Source organism: Ustilaginoidea virens, chromosome 4, assembly GCF_000687475.1.
Source record: "Ustilaginoidea virens chromosome 4, complete sequence".
In the NCBI taxonomy this organism is placed as follows: Eukaryota; Fungi; Ascomycota; class Sordariomycetes; order Hypocreales; family Clavicipitaceae; genus Ustilaginoidea; species Ustilaginoidea virens.
The window spans coordinates 2611369-2632045 of NC_057319.1; the positions used below are offsets into that span (position 1 = coordinate 2611369).

The window sequence follows — 20677 nt, forward strand, 5'->3', positions numbered from 1 at the left end:
CTCCTCGTGGGACAATATTTGGCACTGCTGGTGCTGCGGAGTTCGCAGAGCCTTTCCTCCCGGTACGGCGTCTCGTCTCGATCGCCGGGACGTTGTCAAGAAGAGATGGAACCGAACCTATTCCTGACGTATGATCAAGGCGGGCCCTGGTCCTTTGCCGACTGGCCCTCCCGCCAGACGAACTAGATAAAGTGTTTCATCGTCCGGCGTTTTGAACATTCCACCGTGTCCAGTCCCCCGAAGCGCGGCCAAACGGAGTGTCTTCGCTTGTGAGGATGTGTTTCTGAGGGCAATGTGATCTCGCAGGGTCCCCGGATATACCGTGATCGGGCCATGTTGATGAAGGACTCGAGTGCGGCCTCCCTTAGCAGTGAGGAGGTAATAGTAGCCGTGGCCTCGGTCGACGACTGTTTTGTTCGGCCCGGGGATCAGGGCACAAGATGATAGAGGCTTATTGACTGAAGGTGCCATTTATCCTGGACTTTTGATGAAGCAAATCCCAGGAGAAAATAGTGCTGATGGGCAGAGCGGCTTCAACGCACCAGACCAGACTGCTCCTAACAGTTGCGGGTCTGGTGGTGCCAGTTGCGGTGCCAGTTGCGGTCAACTGGCAGTCTGGTTGGCAGTTGGCAGTTGGCAGTTGCCAGTTGCCAGTTGGCAGTTGCCAGTCTCACCAACAAGTTGTCACCCTCGTTCCTAACGCTGCACGCCAACAGCCTTATGCCCTTGGATTTCTTCTTTTGCTTCTTGACACGTCTCATAAAAAGTTTCCACGTGATTCATCTATCTCATTACCTTGGTTAAAACGGAGTAACTCATCCATCATCCGTCAACACCGACCATCAAGCGCATCTGCTGCCGCCCGCAAGGCCGCATCGATCCTCCCCTCCAGGAATTCCCTTGCTTCGATCCCCACGCTTATGCGGACGAGATGCTCAACTACACCGTACTCAGCCGCCCACTCCAGCTCCCGTGCATGCGCAAGCAACGTGTACGCACAACACAAGCTGAAATTTGTGCCAAGACTAGGTCCCTTTGGCAGGTCCAATGCATCGTGAAAAGCGATAGCGGCTGAGGGCTGCACAAAGCGGATAGACAGCAAATACCCATACCCTGCTTCTACTCTCTTCGCCGTCGTCGTTTCTCGCTCGGCTGCATCGTCGCGTTTTTGTCGACGTTCTGGCCCATAACGACCCTGCTCCAGAACAGGCACGCCAGCCTTATCCTTCTTGTAACGATCATACAAATGTTGCGTTGGGCTTCCCCAGGGGTAATGCACCTCTTCCACGGCAGGATGGCAGCGCAGCTTGCGTGCGACCGCCTCGGCGTTTTGATTCGCTATCTCGACACGACGAGGGAAATCCCTGCTGTTGCGTTCCATCACGACAAGATTCGTCGGGAAGTATGTTTCATGATATTGTTGGGCCAGGGCCTGGTGCAGGGCGTCTTTGTTGGGGCCAGGACAGACCGTCATGCTACCGCCCATGACATTGCAGCTTCCACTAAACATTTTGGTCAGGCTGGTACACAGGAGATCGCAAAAGGGCACAAGATCCAGATTGACGGCAGTGCCCACGGTTTCGTCCACGACGAGGTAAAAGTTGAACTTGCGCGAGAGCTGGTGCAGACGTTCCAGGTCGACAGATTTGAGCAGAGGGTTTCCCGGAAACTCGGTGTATAATGCTTGGATGCGCATGCCGTTCTCTAAATCCCTCTCTAGCTGGTCCAAATCAGCTGAAGAAGCGTGGCCGTACATTTTGCATTCGAATTGTTTGACCTTGGTGATGACCTTGAACGTGTCAACATACAAGAAACTGCATTCTTGGTGTCAGCCCGGTATTCCATAGATGTTTCCGGATTACATGCTGCCAAGGCTGCCGCACGAGCCTGCTTGTCACGTACCCGAAAACTGCCATCTGAACGGGTTTGCCTGACGTCTGACATAGAGCTTCGACGGCTGAAGCAGAGTCAATTATGGCTGACATTCCACTGGGGTACAGAAATACGTCATTAGGCAAGACGGGAGATGGGGAGGCTGATGCGGACGAGAAAAGCCCCGAGAGCTGTTGTTTGATCTTGTCGGCGGCTTCCTTGGCAGCATCAAGAGCCAGCTCCATGGGTAAAGCTGTCTCTTTTCCCTTTCCCAGCAGAACTTTCGCCTCGTTGAGCCAGTATTCGGTCTGGGCAGCATCGAGACCCAGCTCAGTGGTGGGTAGCACTGTCTCTTTTGCCGCCCCCCGCAAAAATGGCGCCTCATTGAGCCAGTATTCGGCTTGTCGACTCGAAAGACCAAATCCCGTGTGCTGCCAAAAGGCCTTGGCTACTCCCGACATGTGGGCAGGGTACACTATCGCGCATATGTATTGAAAGGGCCGACCTTGACCATCATCTCTGCTGGACTCTATAACCCGCAGCTCTCCGGTAAAGCTTACTCGGAGTGCACGGATAGGATGCGAAGTGGCTTTGTCAGGCTCTGACCTTTGCAGGAATTCCTGGCACGCCCATGCTGGAGTCGTGTGTGGGAAGAGCATGATAAGGCTAGCCGGGCTGGTCTCGTTTTCGGGACGCAGGCCCAAGGGGCCCGAGAATTCGGACTCGGAGGCCGCCCATTCTAATATTCGCGCCGCCAACGTTTCGACGAGATGATGGATGTAGAATCTCGGATACCCGACCTTCAATTTGGAGACAGTCTTGACGTCCCTACTGGCCCAATTGACCGAGTCTTGCCACGTGGGAAGAGAAACGCTGACGGCCTAGGTATTTCGGTCATACTTGGGTTTTACCGTTGCACGATTGTGGCGTCGGTTCTAGGTTGCAATAATGCGAGGGGAAGCTTTACATACATGATAGTCGCCAGGTGGGAGACCTTGTCCCAGATCCCCGGTGATGGTCGTTTGGCTCAGCATATTGGTTGATTGACTCCGGACGAGCTCGTGGGCGCTGTTCTTGCTCGCGCCCGTGATATACGTCTTTCTAGACGTCTTTCTCAGAGAGTACACCCCTGAGCAGTCGAAAATGGCGGCGCATGGGACGAAGGCAGCGCCGTCACCGCAAGTTGCCCACGGACACGTGTACGACAACTATTTGCGTTCTCTCCTCTTGCCCTGCCTCGAATTTACTTACCTCTACGCCCGCCTCGATTCTCATTATGCAACGTGGGTCGATGGGTAATGGTGCTGCATGCTTGACGTTGGACGCTTGTAGCGCTTGGGCCTCGAGGGTCACACAACACATCCTTGATCAAGGGTCCGCCTATCAAGATGACCCTCTGATAATCATCAGCATGTCTTTGGGGAGTTTGTTGCACCCTGGACACTGTAGGGGGCCCCACCGGTATCGGAACGAAGGGTCAACTATGTACGGAGCAAGTACATACATACGGAGTAGTTGTCGTCGATGCAGCGTCAGTGTCCCACAATGCCCAACAGCGACATCAGATACGGCGGCTTAAAGCCGGGCCAGCCGTCGTCAATGCAGTTTCGTCGCATCATGAGCCAAAAGCAAAAAACGTAGCTGGCTAGCCCCCTTCAACACAGACGGCAGTTTTTCCTTGTGCGGATTCAAGCGTGCCATCACAAGCCGGAACCCGGCCCAACACCAGGCCGCACTGCGGAGCGCGCTCCGCGGGTGGCGCGAGTAAATGGGTTAACCGGATCAGCACTTTTTATGACCAAAGTCAGATCTGCGACAAACCTTTAACATCGAGACGCTACGGGACGGTAGCTACCAGCCGACCGTCCTTCCGGCCGAGCTAGCTGGTGGCAAGCTAGGAGGCAAGTAAACCGGGGGGGTGCGATGACGAAGGATGCAAATACGCCGAGGTTATGCGTTGGCTTGCGTTTCACAACACAACACGTCGCTTGAGGGGGTTGTTGCGGCATCATAGGCAACGACAAGGGGGCTGTCTGTCAATGACGGATCCGCCTGTTGGTGATGCGGGTGCAACCTTCGAAGACTCGGTACGTCTTTGCGGAATAATGCTCGTCGCCGAATTTTCCTTTACTTTCCCCATGTGATCAAGTGGAGCATTGCCGGTCCGTTTCTGCGGAGATGCCCTACCCAAGACAGAAGCTGGAATAACCCGAGCCGGTTATCTGAGACTGTTCGGAAATGGTTTCTTTTCCAGAGGCTCATGTGGGGGGCCACCTGGGAAAGGATGGCCCTGACTGAACCTGTCCATCAGCTCTTAGGCTTCGCCAGTGAGAGGGACTTTTGTGGTGTCTGGCAGCAAGACGGACCCTGGATTTAAGATAGGAGCAAACGGGCCGATGGATTCAACTGGTTCTGTCGAATCTGTTCCACTTTTATGCAGGAACTTCCGAGGATCAACGCAGTTCGACGATGTCGTCAACTGATCATCTGTGCTAAACTAAACGTCTTTCACCTGACAACGATTTCCCATGCGGCAACAGCACTGACTGCTCTGGGAGGGGATCAGTCTGCATGTGTCGAACCAAATTGAAAGGCTAAGCCAGCAGCAGGGGTGATGCAGTGATGACTCTCGCCCTACAGCAGGCTCTACCGAAAACTACGCCCAACTCTACTCCTCCACATGAGCCAGGCAGCTAATCGCTAGTCCGCAGCTCCAGCCGGGATCATCTAGACGCGGATCCGGAATTCGACAGGGGCCTTCCTCATTAGTATGACATGGCCCGGATTTCGTTTTGAGGACCAAAGGAGGGCAACCTCGGTGCATACCGGTATTAAAAGGGAATTACGGGACGCGAATTCGGGATGGAAGAGGCGCCTTTTCCCATGCTCCCTTGCTTGGCCTTTTTGCTTCCCCCTTGCCGCTGGCCGCTTGCCGCTTGCCGCTTGCCGCTTCTCGCGCGTCGCCCGTCAACATGTATTCAGGATGCTCTCTTCTTGCTGCTGTGGCGGCTTTGAGCGTTCAATCCTCGTTTGCCTATGTGGCGCGCGCTCCACGGCACGGCGAGTGCAAAAAGACAAAGGTTGCCATTCTGTAAGTCAGGGCGTGGCTTGTAGTTGAGCAGTCGCGCTGACGTCTGCCTAGGGGCGCCGGAACGGCCGGTATCGCAGCTGCGGTAAGCGAGGACTCGGGAGCGTCGAGACCCCAACGCCGCCGGGGCGGGCAACGAGCGGGTCTGCCTCTGGCGTGCTTGCTGACGGGCCGGTCTGCCAGCGCGCGCTGTCTAATAGTTCCGTGAGCGACTTTGTCATCATCGAGTATAACGACCGGGTTGGCGGGCGCGTCACGCAGACGAACTTTGGCAGGAAGAAGGATGGCTCGCCGTATGTGGTTGAGCTGGGTGCCAACTGGGTAAGAGGACGAATGGACGGCACATGACGGACGACGGATAACGAATGGATTGGGCTAATGGCCTAGGGTAGATTCAAGGGCTTGGCAGCCCGGGTGGTCCTCGTGCGTACCTCTCTGTTGTTTGGCGGACGCGATGTAGATGCTGATGGATGTAAGCATAGAAAATCCGGTCTGGACCATGGTGAGCTTTTATCCTATTCGATCTTTTCTTCTTCTTCTTCTTCTTCTTCTTCTTTTTCTTCTTTCTCTTCATCTTCCTCCTCTTTTTTTCTTCCTTTTTTTTTTTTTTTTTTTTTTTTTTTTTTTTTTTTGGTCCTCTTTTCTTCTTTTCTCTTCTTCCTCCCTTCTTGCCTTGTTCCCAATTCTAGCTGACCCTCGACAGGCTCAAAAGTACGGGCTGAAAAACACCTTTTCAGACTACAACTCCATCTTGACCTACGATGAGAGCGGATACAACAACTACAGCTCCCTCCTTGCCGAATACCAGGCCGCCTGGGACAAGGCGTCGATAAAGGCTGGTCGCATGCTTGCCGACAACATCCAGGACGAGACAGCTCGTGCTGGCCTGTCCCTGGCTGGATGGAATCCAAAGCACAGCGACATGCACCGCCAGGCCGTGGAATGGTGGAGCTGGGGTAAGTCAGCAAAGTTCCAGCATTTGGCCAGTTGTGCCGCTCATGTCATGTCATGTCGTGTCGTGTCATGTCAGTCATGTCATGTCGTGTCATGTCGTGTCATGTCAGTCATGTCATGTCGTGTCATGTCAGTCATGTCGTGTCATGTCATGCTTTGCTACAGACCTTGCCAACACCTACTAACACGGCGCCGTCCAGACTGGGACGCTGCCCTCACCCCGGAGGAATCCTCGTTAATCTTCGGCGCAGCCGGCAACAACCTCACCTTTAACCAGTTCAGCGACCAGAACAACATGGTGATCGACCCCCGCGGCTACAGACACATCATCGAGCAAGAATCCCGGACGTTCCTCGGGCCCAACGATCGGCGGCTGCTTCTCAAGACGCAAGTCACCAACATCACCTACTCGGACGACGGCGTCACGGTCCACACCAGCGACGGCTCCTGCATCTCGGCCGCCTACGCCATCTGCACCTTTTCCCTGGGCGTTCTGCAGAACGAGGCCGTGGGCTTCGCGCCGCCCCTGCCCGAGTGGAAGCGGACGGCGGTCTCCAAGTTCAGCATGGGGACCTACACCAAGCTCTTTATGCAGTTCAACGAGACGTTTTGGCCGGGCGACACGCAGTACCTGCTGTACGCGTCGCCCACCAAGCGCGGCTACTTCCCCATGTGGGAGTCGCTGTCGGGCGAGGGTTTCCTGCGCGGCTCCAACATCCTGTTCGCCACGGTCACGGGCGACGAGTCGTACAGGCTGGAGCAGCAGACGGACGAGCAGACCAAGGGGGAGATGATGGCGGTGCTGCGGCAAATGTTTCCCAACGTGACGGTGCCCGAGCCGACGGCGTTCCTGTACCCGCGGTGGACGAGCACGCCCTGGGCGTACGGCAGCTACTCCAACTGGCCCATCGGGACGACGCTCGAGATGCACCAGAACCTGAGGGCGAACACGGGCCGCCTGTGGTTCGCCGGCGAGGCCACGAGCGCCGAGTACTTTGGCTTCGTGCACGGCGCGTGGTTCGAAGGCGTCGAGGCCGGGGCGCACGTTGCTGCGCTGGTGCAGAAGCGGTGCGCGCGCGTGCACAACGTCGGGCAGTGCGGCGGGAGGCCTCACTACGACGAGCTGCTCGGGACGTCGGCCCTGGAGGAGTACAACGCCCTGAACGGCTGGGCGGTAAGCAGCTTCTACCGCAGCAGCTGAGCAGCGTCGCGTCTATCCTCGATTTCTATCCTTGATTTGGGTTGGTTTTGGTTTTTGGCCTGGCACGGCATGGCCTGGCATGGCATCTGATTGTAGGGTATATATTGACTGCATATTTCGTTTCAGATACATCTGCACCGGAGGGGCTGTGCGGAGGACAGAGTAGTAGTAGTAGTCGGCGGCTCACTGCTGGCGCAACGCAGGCCATGAATGATGTCGTCCCACGTCGGTCTCTTCCTCGTCGTCTGCCATGTGGGCCATCTTGAGGTTCCCCCGGTTCCCCCGGTTCCCCCCTTCCCGCGTCACCTTGCATGCCGCCGCCCACATGCCACCAGGCCCTTTGCACCGTTATGCGGAGTGCTCGACATGGGGTTGGGAGCGCACGCCAACGCCAACGCCGACACCACGTTGGCTGGGGACGCTGCCCGCTCTCAACAGACACGACGGGGTTGTAGTGCCTGCGACCCGACCTCGCTGGGCGGGCGGGCGTATCGTGTTCGTGCTGATGCTGCTGCTCGCATGGACGGACGCACGTCGTCGGCCTGGCGTTTGAGCCCAAGCAAGCGCACGGAAGCGGCAGGAGGCGGCGCGCCTTTCGGTGCCAGCGTGCACGGTACGGTGTCCGCGCCTTGCGGACGGGGAAACCAATGCGGCAGCAACGAACTGAGCTGCTGGGCTCTGCGAGGTAGCTCCGGGATCTGGAGTCGGCCCGGCCCGCCTTTGCTTTGCATCTTGGAATTTTTGGCGTGATGTATGTAGCTGATGAGAGATGGGTTGGGGGGACGGACGGTGCGCACTGGCAGAGCTGCCATGTACGTACGACTTGCTGCGTGATGAGGAACTGCAGCAGCCGTAGCTCACACGATGCAAAGATGAAGATTATACGAGGTTATGCAGCTTGCGAAATGCAAGGCTTAATCTGCGGTTCCGGGTGGGGTTGGAACTGCAACCAATAAGGATGATTCCTGGCAGGCAGGCATGCATGCATGCATGGTGCAAACTCCGTGGCCTGGGTCTGGTACCTTTGGTGCCTAAGGTAAGGAGGTGAGTAGGTAGGTACTCGGTACCTGCGGGCGACTCCGCGCGGAACACTCCGTACATGAGCATGGATGGCACTGCCACCAACCAGACTTGCTTGAGTCGTGCGATTACGGCGCTACGGCGCAGGCCCCGCCCGGTTGGGGCCAAAGCGCCGCCTACGTCAGTCGTACCATGGAGGGGCACATGGCCCGCCCAAGGCAGGCCAGGCCGCACAGATAGCCGCAGCGTCCGTCATCCGCATCTCCGGGGGGGTTTTTTATTTTTATTTTTTAATATCTCATATATATATATATATATATGTACTGTTACAGCAATCACAACTTCCGCCGCCTGGAGCAGCCCCTCCTCTCTGCTCAGCCCCCCGCATCGCACATCAAGCCCCAATCAGTAGGCGCCGAGGCAGCGCATGGGCCAGCAGCGCAGGGGCCAAGCGGGTCAGTCAGTCAGTCAGTCAGTCAGTCAGCAGACGCCCGAGGCCGGGCAGCCGACTGGACCGACCGGCGGGGAGAGAGAGGGTGGGCACCGACGAACGGCGGGTTGTCTCGGTGTCGTAATCGCGCTGTGGTCCGCTCTGTCGGCGGGTTGCGGCGCGGGGGTAGTACAAAGCAGCATTATTGTTGTTGTTGTTGTTGTTTGTCGTTGTTGTTGACTCGAGGGCGGGCCGGCGGGCGGAACGGAGGAGGCGACAACGGCCTTTTCATTAGTAAGCCTTGGAGTTCCCCCCCCCCCCCCCCCCCCCCTTTTTTTTTTTTTTTTTTTTCTTCTTGCGTGTGTGTTCAACGAGAACATGTAGATAGGATGGATACATAGACTTGTCTTGCGCAGCGCGGCCATGTAAGCGCACGCCAAGACCGAGGCCAAGAACCCACGCCGGACGCAAAAGTATAAAGTGAAGCCTCCCCCGAGAACGCAAGGGTCCAGAAAGCGAGCGGCATCGCGGATATCCCCTCAGCGTGAGAAGGAGCAGGAAGAAAGAAGGAAAGAGGAAAAAAAAAAAAAAAAACTTTGCTCAGTGAGTGAGTGAGTGGTGCGTGCAGCTCGACTTGCAGGCTGGTCGCGCCGCGCCGCACCGCATGCTGAGATCCTCGGAGCGGGCGGGTACAGGCGCTTACCCAACAGCGGCAGAAGACTCTTCTATAAACCACCAGCCGGGTCACGTCTTGGGCTAGTTCCTCTTTTTCTTCGCATTCGTCTTCTTTGTCTTTGTCTTCTTCTTTGTCTTCATCTCCTCCTTAATCGTCCTCGTCTTCTTGTTTCCGCATCCCCCCCCCCCCCCCCCCCGGTCTTCCCTGCTGCGGCCATCATGATTGTCAGACGCCCTCTCCTCGCCTCCAGCCTCGCCTCCAGCCTCGTGGCAGCGGCATCCGCCTCGGCGCCTCCCTTCGCCGCCTTCCACGATTCCGTCAAGCAGCTGTTCGGCCCGGCTCCCCGCCTGGACCTGCTCCTCGAGAACAGCGACTACCCGTTCGCGCACGAAGCCGCAGTCTTCATGCCCCGCGACGGCGCCCTCTTCCTCACGAGCAACCGCTTCACCGACAAGCAGACGGGCCAGCCTCGCATCCAAATCACCCGCGTCACGCTGCCCAACGGCACCCACGGCGCGGCGTGCGAGCAGGTCCGCACCGACCACGTTCCCATGGCCAACGGCGGCACAAACTACAGGGACGGCGTGCTGTTCTGCGCCCAGGGCACCGTGGACGGGTCCGGCGGCCTCGCCTTCATGGAGGCCAGCCCCCCGTACCGATCCGAGATGCTGCTCTCCACCTTTCACAACCGCCCGCTCAACTCGCCCAACGACGTGGTCGTGCACTCGGACGGCTCCATCTGGTTCACCGACCCTGCCTACGGCTACGAGCAGGGCTTCCGGCCCAGGCCTCGCCTGCCGCCCCAGGTGTACCGCTGGGATCCGAGGGGCAACTCGATACGCGCCGTGGCCGATGGCTTCGGACACCCAAACGGCATCGCCTTCAGCCCCGACGAGAAGACCGTCTACGTCAGCGACACGAACTGGGTCCATGGCGACGGGTCCAAGGACGATTCCCGCGCCCACAGCATGTAGGTTCCTTCCTCGGCACACTGGTTCACACCTGGCTCTCTTTTTCTTTTGCTCGTTGTCTGCTGACGCTTGGCGTAGCTATGCTTTCGACATCGTGGCCTACTGCAACCAGCCCTTCTTGGTCAACAAGCGGCTGTTCGCCATGACGGACGAAGGGATCCCCGACGGCATCAAGTGCGACACGTTTGGAAACGTGTACAGCGGGTCCGGCGACGGCATCAGCATCTGGTCCCCCGGTGGCGTCCTCCTGGGCAAGATACTCGTCGACGGCGGCGTCTCCAACTTTTGCTTCGGCAGGGACGGGGAGATGTTTCTACTAGGCGAGCACAGGTTGTGGCGCGCGCAGCTGGCTCCCTCGACAAAGGGGGCTCTGATGCGCATGTGATGATGCCGTGGCAGAACAGGACAGGGAGAGGGGGGGGGGGGGGGGCCGGTTGTGGGCGCGTGTTTGCCCATCATCGGCGGGCATCCGCCATGTTTGGCGCCGGCCGGGGTCTGTGGTCTGCGACTGGGCTTGTTGATGGCAAAGCCCGCGCCCAGCTTTTTTGCACGCTTGCGACGTGACCCGACGTGTTTGGCGAGACTCGAGACTTGTGTGTGCGAGATTTGTGTGCGGCGGGAAGCAAGGCCGTTGTCGCCAGCTTTCCGAGAGGTTGATCGGTAGGTGGCATTGGCGTTCCTGTCGATAATTCCGAGGCATGCGAGCTTTGAAGTTTCCGGCTGCGACTCCACCCTGTCTCTTGTCACGGCACGGGATGCATTGGAAGGTTGGTTGGTTGGTTGCTGTTTGAGGAGGGAAAAATAAGACGACGGATAGATAGGAAGAATGCAGCTCCACGCGGAGCACACCGTATGCAAGTAAGCACATCAAGCCCATTAAAAAAAAAAAGGTCAATCAACCAATGTTCCCGCGGGGGGTCGAACCCCGGACCTTGACATTTCTACCATGAAAACTAAAGAAGTCCTTAGCTTATAAGAGTCACGCGGTAACCACTCCGCTACGGGAACCGAAACCGTGTTATTCGTCATACGTTTTTTAATCAGCCTATATAGATTGAAGCCTTGTTATGTCACCCGATAGCGGATCTGAGCCATCACGACGGCTTTCTGTGGCAAGTTGAAGGATTCCCCCCTCCCTTGGCACACTTTTCTTCCCCGATTTTTAGTTCGTAGTTGCCATTCACCTCTTCAACCTCGTACAGTCGGGAACCCACCTCTCCGGCAGCAACGCCATCGCGTCATCCCAGAAAGCCCTTCGAGCGGAGTCTCGAAGCGGCGTTGTCTTGGTTCCCAACACAAAAACAACGCCTATTTATAGAAGCAAATGGTGCAGATTCTAGAAGCCGCAACCGCCCAAACAGTTCAAAGCCCCACCAAGTTCTGCTGCCACGTCCTCCGGACTCCGTACCGCCAAGCCGCTTGCACGCACGGACATCCCCGGACATCCCCGGACTAGACGGCATGGCCGACAGAGACCTCTGAAGCGGGCTCGGGACACTTGGCTCAATCCGCCGCGCCGTTCCAGTCCCAGAGCCGGATTCTCTGCTGTGCCCCGGAACCGCTGTACGGCGAGGGCCTGCTCCGTGGTCTCCTGAAGCCAGCTGGTTGCGACTTGCGACTTGCGACAGCCCGCGGTCCTGCGTGTCGTCAAGCCTCTCCACTCGGGTCGCCATCGAGGGGTTTGGTTCGGGATTCAGCCTGTCCCCGGTCCCATTCTCTTCCCCATCACCATAGCCACAGTATCCACCCCGGTCCTTGGAAGCTATTACTGTCCGCAGCCCGGCAGTCTCACTGGTGGCCGAACCATTCTATACAAAGTTCCGCCAACCTCCGTGGCATCCCCGTTGCCGTTACGTGGCAAAACTCACGTCTCACATCAGCCCACGCCCCAGACTCCGTGTCAGCTTGCCCTGTACGCGCCGGTTTACTGGCTCACCTAGAGTCATTCATCGGGTTATAAAGCAGGGCCACCTTTCCCCCCTTGCCCAGCAGAAAAGTCTCCGTTTGCCATCGCATCATCGCACAATCTCTCGTCAAGGATTTATTCAATTTGTCGCCCTACACCTCCCGAATTTTAACTTCATTTTTTCGTGTCCCACACAATGAAGACCTTCTTCCTCGCCGTAGCTGCTTTTGCCGGCCTCTCTGTGGCCGCTGCCCTGCCTGCTGGTGCTGGTCCTGGAGATGCTGCGGGTACCTGCCCTTCTATGGGAGTACGTGCTTTCCATTCGCCCTTCACATTTGCTTCGAGCTTCCTTTGAGCAATTCGTCTGACAGAATTATAGCCTTGCCTCCGTCGCTCAGACTGTACCTACAGAAACGAATATAACTGCGTCGTGTGCAAGAAAGAATGCCAGGTCCACCGGATCCGCACGGCGTAAATAGCTCCTGTTTATAGTATCGGACTTGGCTTCCTTTAGTTCTTCGTTGAACACACCTAGCCCGTTGGGCATGTGAGCAAGCGACGTCGCTTCTTCGAAGCTGTCGGGGTGGACTAGAGTATACATGACAGGTCGCCATGGCCAGTTGTATTTGTCAGAGTTCTGCAGTACATAGCCGCTACTATATTAAACGTAAAATGAAACCTTTAGAGTCTTCCATCTCTGACAAGAGTCTGCCGTCTGGTGTGATTGCGAAATAGCCTTCCAATTTTTACACATGCCGAATGGCAAAAAAAAAAGAGCCGACTCGAAGAATATATTTCGCTTCTTCCGCTCCGGACGTCCTTGATTTGTAGGATAATTTCCATTCTTACTCGCGTAATAATACTACCGGCAATTAAATCTATAGGTTCTATAACCTATTCATTATTTCCTGGCGATGCTTCACCAGTCGATTATTTCAGCATTACGATAATAATGTACATGAGCATGTCTCAATCCAACGAAAGCAGAAGAAAAATAAAGCAAACCCAACCCAACCCAAACCAACCCAAACCAGAAACAAGAGAATGAAAGAGCTGTTATACTTCGTCTCTAGGAACACGCTACAAGAGTTCGCCGCAACTAGGCGGGTATAACAGACCTGTGAAATCTCTAGTAGCTACACCTCCGGGAGGTTGGATCGTCAAGGTCCCGTATCCTACACCAACAGCATTACCAAATACTATTCTGATAGGATAGAAGAGCCCTTGTGTCATGGATACAGTTGTGCATCCTCCATGTGAAGGGGTTAACCAAGGCACATTGAGCACCGGCGAGGCAGCGGCAAAAGCTTGACCATTCACGCAACTAAACGCACTGCCCTCACCAATATACACAGCTTCTCCGTCGTCGACCAAGGTAAGACAGACGGAATACGATCCCGAAACAGGGGCCCTGTAAAAGCCTTCCATGACCAGCGTGAAGTTATTGCCGTTGACGAGTATGCCGCCAAGGACGCGAGTGTAGTTGATGTAGTAGTAAACGGAACTGCAAACATCATTTGTGTGGGGGAGCGTACCATAAGTCGTGTCCATGGGGATCGACGTTACGTTGGTCACGTTAGAAGCAATCGGTTGCAGGGCGTTTGTTAAATAGGAGGAAGGTGATACTGTGCCAAAGGCAAACCCGGAACACCACGGATTGGGGTAGCTATAAATGGAAACGCCAGATGGGGCACAACTAGGCTTTATCTTGCAGTTTGCGCCCGCCGAAAAAGCCGGCGTTTGCACAAGAACAGTGCCGGGAGTAGTCCCAGTAGGCGGAACAGTGGTGGTGACGGCGCTCGTTATTGTGCCAGGATAGGGGACCGTCGTTGTTATGTACGACGGGGGTGTTTGGATAACGATGCTACCAGGGATAGTGCCGTTGCTCGGCACTGTAAATGTAGAGACGACTGTGTTTGTGCCACTCAGGATCTGGTAGACGGTCACGTACGGAGTGGTGACCGGCGGCGTCTGGACAATAACCGATCCGGGAACCGCACCGCTCGGGGGGACAGTCAGGGTTACGGGTGCGGTACCTGAGCCGGTCAGCACCTGTGTCAACGTGACATAGCTCGGCAGGATCTGGATGATCACCGTCCCGGGAACGGTTCCACTGGGCATGATAGTTGCTGTGGTAGGAATTGTGTTTGTCCCGCTTAGAGGCTGGATGATGGTGGTAAAGGGGCCCGTGATTACTGGCGTCTGAATGATTATGCTGCCGGGAATGGTTCCGTTGGGGGGGATGGTAATCGTCACAGGTCCCGTAACAGGCCCGATAAAGGTGACGTAGGGGCCGGTAATCGGCGCTGTTTGCGTGAGGGTAACGTAGGAGCCTGTCACTAGCGGCGTCTGTATAATCACGCTTCCTGGGACAGTTCCGCTGGGAGGGATGGTCACTGTTGTGGGCGCCGTGTTTGAGCCTGAAATAGGCTGCGTAAGTGTAACATAGGGCGCAGTTACTGGGGGCGTGAGGATCAATATGCTGCCGGGATTAGTGCCACTAGGGGCAATAGTGACTGTGGTAGGAACGCTATTTGTCCCCGAAAGCGGCTGCAAAATTGTCACGTAGGACCCAGTTGCCGGCGGCGTAATAATAACCACACTGCCCGGGTTGGTGCCACTTGGCGGGATAGTCACCGTAGTGGGAACGCTGTTAGTTCCCGATATAGGCTGCGTAATGGTTATATAGGGCCCAGTTGCCGGCGGTGTAATAATAATCACGCTGCCCGGGTTAGTGCCGCTAGGGGGAATAGTGACTGTGGTAGGGACGCTATTAATACCAGAGAGCGACTGGGTAATAGTTACGTATGGCCCAGTTACCGGCGGCGTAATAATAACCACACTGCCCGGGTTGGTGCCACTTGGCGGGATAGTCACCGTAGTGGGAACGCTGTTAGTACCAGATATAAGCTGCGTAATAGTTATATAAGGCCCAGTTGCTGGCGGCGTAATAATTAATATGCTGCCTGGGTTGGTGCCACTTGGCGGTATAGTCACTGTTGTGGGAACGCTGTTAGTGCCGGAGAGCGGCTGCGTGATCGTTACATAGTAGGACGCGGTTGCCGGCGGCGTTATTATTAACACACTGCCCGGATTAGTGCCACTTGGTGGTATAGTTACCGTGGTAGGAACGCTGTTCGTGCCGGATAGAGGCTGCGTTAGTGTTATATAGGGCCCATTTACTGGCGGTGTAATAACTAAAATGCTACCTGGGTTAGTGCCACTAGGAGGGATCGTAACAGTAGTAGGAACGCTGTAAGGCCCGGAAACAGGCTGCGTAATCGTCACATAGTAGGTCGCGGTTGCTGGCGGCGTAATGATTAACACGCTGCCCGGGTTGGTGCCGCTGGGAGGGATCGTAATAGTGGTAGGAATGCTATAAGTCCCGGAGAAAGGCTGTGTAATCGTTACATAGGGACCAGTTGCCGGCGGTGTAATAACTAACACGCTCCCTGGGTTTGTGCCGCTAGGAGGAATCGTTATAGTGGTAGGAACGCTATTCGTGCCGGAAAGCGGTTGTGTAATCGTCACATAGTTGGGCCCAGTTACCGGTGGCGTAATGATCAATATACTGCCAGGATTCGTACCGCTAGGTGGTATTGTCAATGTAGTGGGAACGCTATTAGTACCCGAGAGAGGCTGCATAATCGTCACATAGTAGGACGCGGTTGCCGGCGGTGTGATGATTAGCACGCTGCCTGGGTTAGTGCCACTAGGAGGGATCGTGATAGTGGTAGGAATGCTATAAGTCCCGGAGAGAGGTTGTGTAATCGTCACATAGTAGGAAGCGGTTGCCGGCGGTGTGATGATTAGCACGCTGCCTGGGTTAGTGCCACTAGGAGGGATCGTGATAGTGGTAGGAACGCTATAAGTCCCGGAGAGAGGCTGTGTAATCGTCACATAGTAGGAAGCGGTTGCTGGCGGTGTGATGATTAGCACGCTGCCTGGGTTAGTGCCACTAGGAGGGATCGTGATAGTGGTAGGAACGCTATAAGTCCCGGAGAGAGGTTGTGTAATCGTCACATAGTAGGACGCGGTTGCCGGCGGTGTGATGATTAGCACGCTGCCTGGGTTAGTGCCACTAGGAGGGATCGTGATAGTAGTAGGAACGCTATAAGTCCCGGAGAGAGGTTGTGTAATCGTCACATAGTAGGACGCGGTTGCCGGCGGTGTGATGATTAGCACGCTGCCTGGGTTAGTGCCACTAGGAGGGATCGTGATAGTAGTAGGAACGCTATAAGTCCCGGAGAGAGGTTGTGTAATCGTCACATAGTAGGACGCGGTTGCTGGCGGTGTGATGATTAGCACGCTGCCTGGGTTAGTGCCACTAGGAGGGATCGTGATAGTGGTAGGAACGCTATAAGTCCCGGAAAGCGGCTGTGTGATCGTCACATAGTTGGGCCCAGTTACCGGTGGCGTAATAATTAATATAGTGCCAGGATTGGTCCCGCTAGGTGGTATAGTGACTGTGGTAAGAACGCTATTCGTGCCCGAAAGCGGCTGCATAACTGTTATATAGGACCCAGTTGCCGGCGTCGTGATGATTAACACGCTGCCTGGGTTGGTACCGCTAGGAGGGATCGTAATAGTGGTAGGAATACTGTTAGTACCGGAAAGCGGCTGCGCGATAGTCACATAGCTGGGCCCAGTTATCGGCGGCGTAATAACCACTATGCTGCCAGGGTTCGTTCCGCTAGGGGGAATAGTGACCGTCGTGGGAACGCTATTAGTCCCGGAAAGGGGCTGTATAATAGTAACATAGGGCCCGGTGGCTGGTGGCGTAATGATAACCACGCTGCCCGGGTTAGTGCCGCTAGGGAGGATAGTGACCGTGGTAGGAATGCTATTAGTGCCGGAAAGAGGTTGTGTGATGGTCACATAGTTGGGCCCAGTCGCCGGCGTAATAATCACTATACTTCCAGGGTTCGTGCCGCTAGGGGGAATAGTGACCGTCGTGGGAACGCTATTAGTCCCGGAGATTGGCTGCATAATGGTCACATAGGGCCTAGTCGCCGGCGGTGTAATGATTAAGACGCTGCCTGGGTTAGTACCACTTGGTGGAATAGTGACCGTGGTAGGAACGCTATTACTGCCGGAAAGAGGTTGCGTGATGGTCACATAGTTGGGCACAGTCGCCGGCGTAATAATCAACACACTGCCGGGGTTAGTACCACTTGGGGGGATAGTGACCGTGGTAGGAACGCTGTTAGTGCCGGAAAGGGGCTGTGTGATGGTCACATAGTTGGGCCCAGTTGCCGGCGGCGTAAGTATTAATACGCTGCCTGGGTTAGTACCGCTGGGAGGAATTGTAATAGTGGTAGGAATACTATTAGTCCCGGAAAGCGGCTGCGCGATAGTCACATAGATGGGCCCAGTTATCGGCGGCGTAATAATCACTATACTGCCAGGGTTCGTGCCGCTAGGGGGAATAGTGACCGTCGTGGGAGCGCTATTAGTCCCGGAGATTGGCTGTATAATGGTAACATAGGGCCCGGTGGCCGGTGGCGTAATGATGACCACGCTGCCCGGGTTAGTGCCGCTAGGGAGGATAGTGACGGTAGTGGGAACGCTGTAGGAACCGGAGATAGGCTGCGTGAGTGTAATATATGGGCTAACCACTTGCGGTGTTTGAATTATAACAGTACCTGGAACCGTACCGCTCGGGGGGATTGTCACTGTTGATGCCATGGTATAGGTACCGGTGAGAGCCCTTGTAAGCGTGATATATGGTCCCACCAATGGCGTCTGAATGATGATGGTGCCTGGGTTGGTGCCGCTAGGTGGGATCGTAACGGTCGTAGGGACGCCATCTGTGTTGGTTATACCCTGTGTGACAGTAACGTAAAGTCCTCCGGGCGGCGTCTGAATGATGATTGTTCCCGGGACGGTGCCGCTTGGCGGTATAGTCAAAGTGGTAGGCACAATATTGGTCCCAGAAAGAGGCTGCGTAAATGTGACGTATAGTCCGGTAGCTTGTGGTGTTTGGATAATGACGGTGCCGGGAACGGTGCCGCTCGGTGGGATGGTTACTGTGGTAGGCACGCTGTTGGTACCAGGAAGGGGTTGCGTAATGGTAACGAATGGTCCCGTAGCTCGCGGCGTCTGAATAATTATGCTGCCCGGAAACGTGCCGCTTGGGGGGATCGTCACGGTGGTGAGAACGTTGTTAGTGCCGGTAACAGGTTGTGTGATGGTGACGAATCCTCCAGATGCTGGCGGCGTCTGGATGATGATACTGCCGGGAACCGTACCGCTAGGGGGGATTGTGATTGTTACGGGAATACTATTGGTGCCGGAAAGAGCCTGTGTTATGGTAACATACGACCCCCCTAGCGGCGTCTGGATAATAACAGTTCCCGGAACCGTGCCACTGGGCGGGATGGTGAATGTAGTAGCCACGCCGTTCGTACCGATGATGGCTTGTGTGAGAGTGATGTATGATCCTCCCGGCGGCGTCTGGATGATGATTGTGCCGGGAACGGTGCCGCTAGGCGGAATCGTTATCGTCGTTGCTACGCTGTTGGTGCCGCTGAGCAACTGTGTGAGAGTAACGTATCCCCCTGTGGCCTGTCCGCCTGTCGCCTGTCCCCCTGTTGTTTGGGCAGTGCTGCTGTCCGAAACCCCCCCGGCGATGCGTTCATACAGGGACAACGCTATTGTCACGGGGACCGACTGCCGCTTGAACAAGCTGCCGGCTGCTCCTGGCTGGACATTGCCGCCGCAGCACGTTCTGCTGTTCCCCGGGCAAGCAATGTTGCACTGCTGCACGCCAATGTTGATGGCCGTGGCATCCAGCTTGTCACCGCAATAGCAGTCGCTGATTTGGCGCAGAGTCAGTAACGCAGCTCCCGACCGGCAAGAGGGTCAACATTGGCTTGCTTAAGGTTTCCTTACGAAATGTAAACCCCGAACACGCTCTTCTGGCAGGAGCTGGCGCATGCGTCCAAGCTCATGGTGCTGCTCGAGCCGATCTTGACGAGGCCGGGAAACCCGGCCGCGGAGACTGCGCATCCAAAGAGCCTGTAGCCCGAGATCAGGCTGGGGAGTACGCATTGGCTGTTTGGAGACTGCGTCGTGGCGGAACTCGCCGTCGGTGTCTGCACAATAACCGAGCCGGGCTGAGTGCCGCTTGGCGGCAGCGTGAAGGTGGTTGCAACGAGGTTCGAGCCGGGAACAACTACAGTTGCATACTGCGTGTTGGAACAGGCCGTGCTGGTGCTACGTTTCCGGCACTGGTGATCAGACTTGTCCTTTACTCGTCACCGGGCTGATGAGACTCACTATGCTCCTGTCAATGCGTAGGTATTGCCCTCGCAGTATACCTGTAACGGCTGATAGTTCACTATCGTGTTTCCTGGGCAGTCGTCGGAGCCTGCGACTTTGCCAGTGAACAGGCACACCTGAATGCCCAGGAAAACGAGCAAGCGTAAAAATACCCGGTCCATCATAAAGCAATAGCGTAGAAAATGCCGCTTCTCAACACTTGAACCGCTTATTGATAGCTTAATAATGATAGTACACAAGTATGTGAGTTAAGCAGAGGTAACAGAGTAAATATATAAGATTTATAAATATCTTAAGCTTTTATTTAAGATACGTTAAATATTAGTTATAATGAATTTAAATAATTACTTCTAGCCTTACAAAACTATTATATCTAAAATAGGAAAAGCCAAGTTATAGCGGGTCAATGTAAAAAAAGCCGCGTAGTTTTTTTAATTTTTATAAATAATTTAGCTGTATCATTTAATCTAAAAATATACGTGGCAAAATATCATTAATAAAAAAATACTCACTTAGTCTTGCACTATTTTATGACTGCTTAATATACTACTATTATCATATAATTAGATGGTAAAATTTAAGATACTCTTTGTTTAATATGAGATATTTTTATAAAAGCAACCTATTTTAAGTCTTAGATTATACATTAATAAGATTAATTAAAAAATCGATGATATCAGATGTATTTTACTAAAAGTCTTAATAAGCATTAGTGAATTATTTCATAAAATACCTTGGTATTCCCCTTTTTATCTCCCCCCCCCCAAAAAAAAACCTTCCAGATTTTATGTTAAAATACGTACTTTTAGTGACCACATATCTCCTAATAAAAGACAACGTCTTTTTTTAGTAAAGCCGCTAGGTGCTGAAATTCGCAAAAAAAAAAAGTGGATTTAATATTCGTGGCTGGATAAAGAGGTTATAAAGTTGGTTGCTTCAGATCTGGTCTTTTTCTCTGCTTGGATAAGAAGAAACTCGTATTCATCCAAGGGGACCATACCTTCCTTATATGCTTTTTCTGGCTTCTCTTTTTCTGTTCTTAACGTCTTTAAAATCTATGGGAACAGAGGCAAAATGCACATTTTCCCAGCCTCATCAAAATCCAAGCTACTCATCCCTTGCCCTGGAGATGGCAGGCATAATCTGACTAGTCTCTTGATCCACTATTTCCTTATACGTATGTTTTCCAGGCCCGGATTCTCTCAGCCCGGTATGGAAAGGCCAGCCCCATCCTCTTGGGTAATAGCAGCCGCCAACTACGACCAATGCGGCGAC

General features: G+C 54.6%; 6 protein-coding genes across 6 annotated transcripts; 2 read left to right on the forward strand and 4 right to left on the reverse strand.

The window, feature by feature from the left end:
- Window positions 1-829: 829 nt before the first annotated feature.
- On the reverse strand, window positions 830-2906 carry UV8b_05154 (uncharacterized protein; the record flags this gene model as incomplete). The annotated part of the gene is made up of 3 exons (XM_043142652.1): window positions 830-1814; window positions 1903-2753; window positions 2844-2906. 3 exons carry the CDS (start codon window positions 2904-2906, stop codon window positions 830-832), a joined length of 1899 nt encoding a protein of 632 aa, XP_042998586.1.
- A 1938-nt stretch (window positions 2907-4844) lies between these two features.
- On the forward strand, window positions 4845-7115 carry UV8b_05155 (uncharacterized protein; the record flags this gene model as incomplete). Its single annotated transcript, XM_043142653.1, has 7 exons — window positions 4845-4963; window positions 5015-5045; window positions 5144-5281; window positions 5353-5383; window positions 5443-5462; window positions 5664-5916; window positions 6115-7115. The coding sequence occupies 7 exons, from the start codon at window positions 4845-4847 to the stop codon at window positions 7113-7115; spliced, it is 1593 nt and encodes a 530-aa protein (XP_042998587.1).
- Window positions 7116-7546: 431 nt separating this feature from the next.
- On the reverse strand, window positions 7547-7846 carry UV8b_05156 (uncharacterized protein; the record flags this gene model as incomplete). The annotated part of the gene is made up of 1 exon (XM_043142654.1): window positions 7547-7846. One exon carries the CDS (start codon window positions 7844-7846, stop codon window positions 7547-7549), a length of 300 nt encoding a protein of 99 aa, XP_042998588.1.
- A 1613-nt stretch (window positions 7847-9459) lies between these two features.
- On the forward strand, window positions 9460-10597 carry UV8b_05157 (uncharacterized protein; the record flags this gene model as incomplete). Its single annotated transcript, XM_043142655.1, has 2 exons — window positions 9460-10211; window positions 10291-10597. The coding sequence occupies 2 exons, from the start codon at window positions 9460-9462 to the stop codon at window positions 10595-10597; spliced, it is 1059 nt and encodes a 352-aa protein (XP_042998589.1).
- A 2601-nt stretch (window positions 10598-13198) lies between these two features.
- On the reverse strand, window positions 13199-14239 carry UV8b_05158 (uncharacterized protein; the record flags this gene model as incomplete). The annotated part of the gene is made up of 1 exon (XM_043142656.1): window positions 13199-14239. The coding sequence occupies one exon, from the start codon at window positions 14237-14239 to the stop codon at window positions 13199-13201; it is 1041 nt and encodes a 346-aa protein (XP_042998590.1).
- Window positions 14240-19008: 4769 nt separating this feature from the next.
- On the reverse strand, window positions 19009-19563 carry UV8b_05159 (uncharacterized protein; the record flags this gene model as incomplete). Its single annotated transcript, XM_043142657.1, has 2 exons — window positions 19009-19336; window positions 19400-19563. 2 exons carry the CDS (start codon window positions 19561-19563, stop codon window positions 19009-19011), a joined length of 492 nt encoding a protein of 163 aa, XP_042998591.1.
- Between the last annotated feature and the right edge of the window lie 1114 nt (window positions 19564-20677).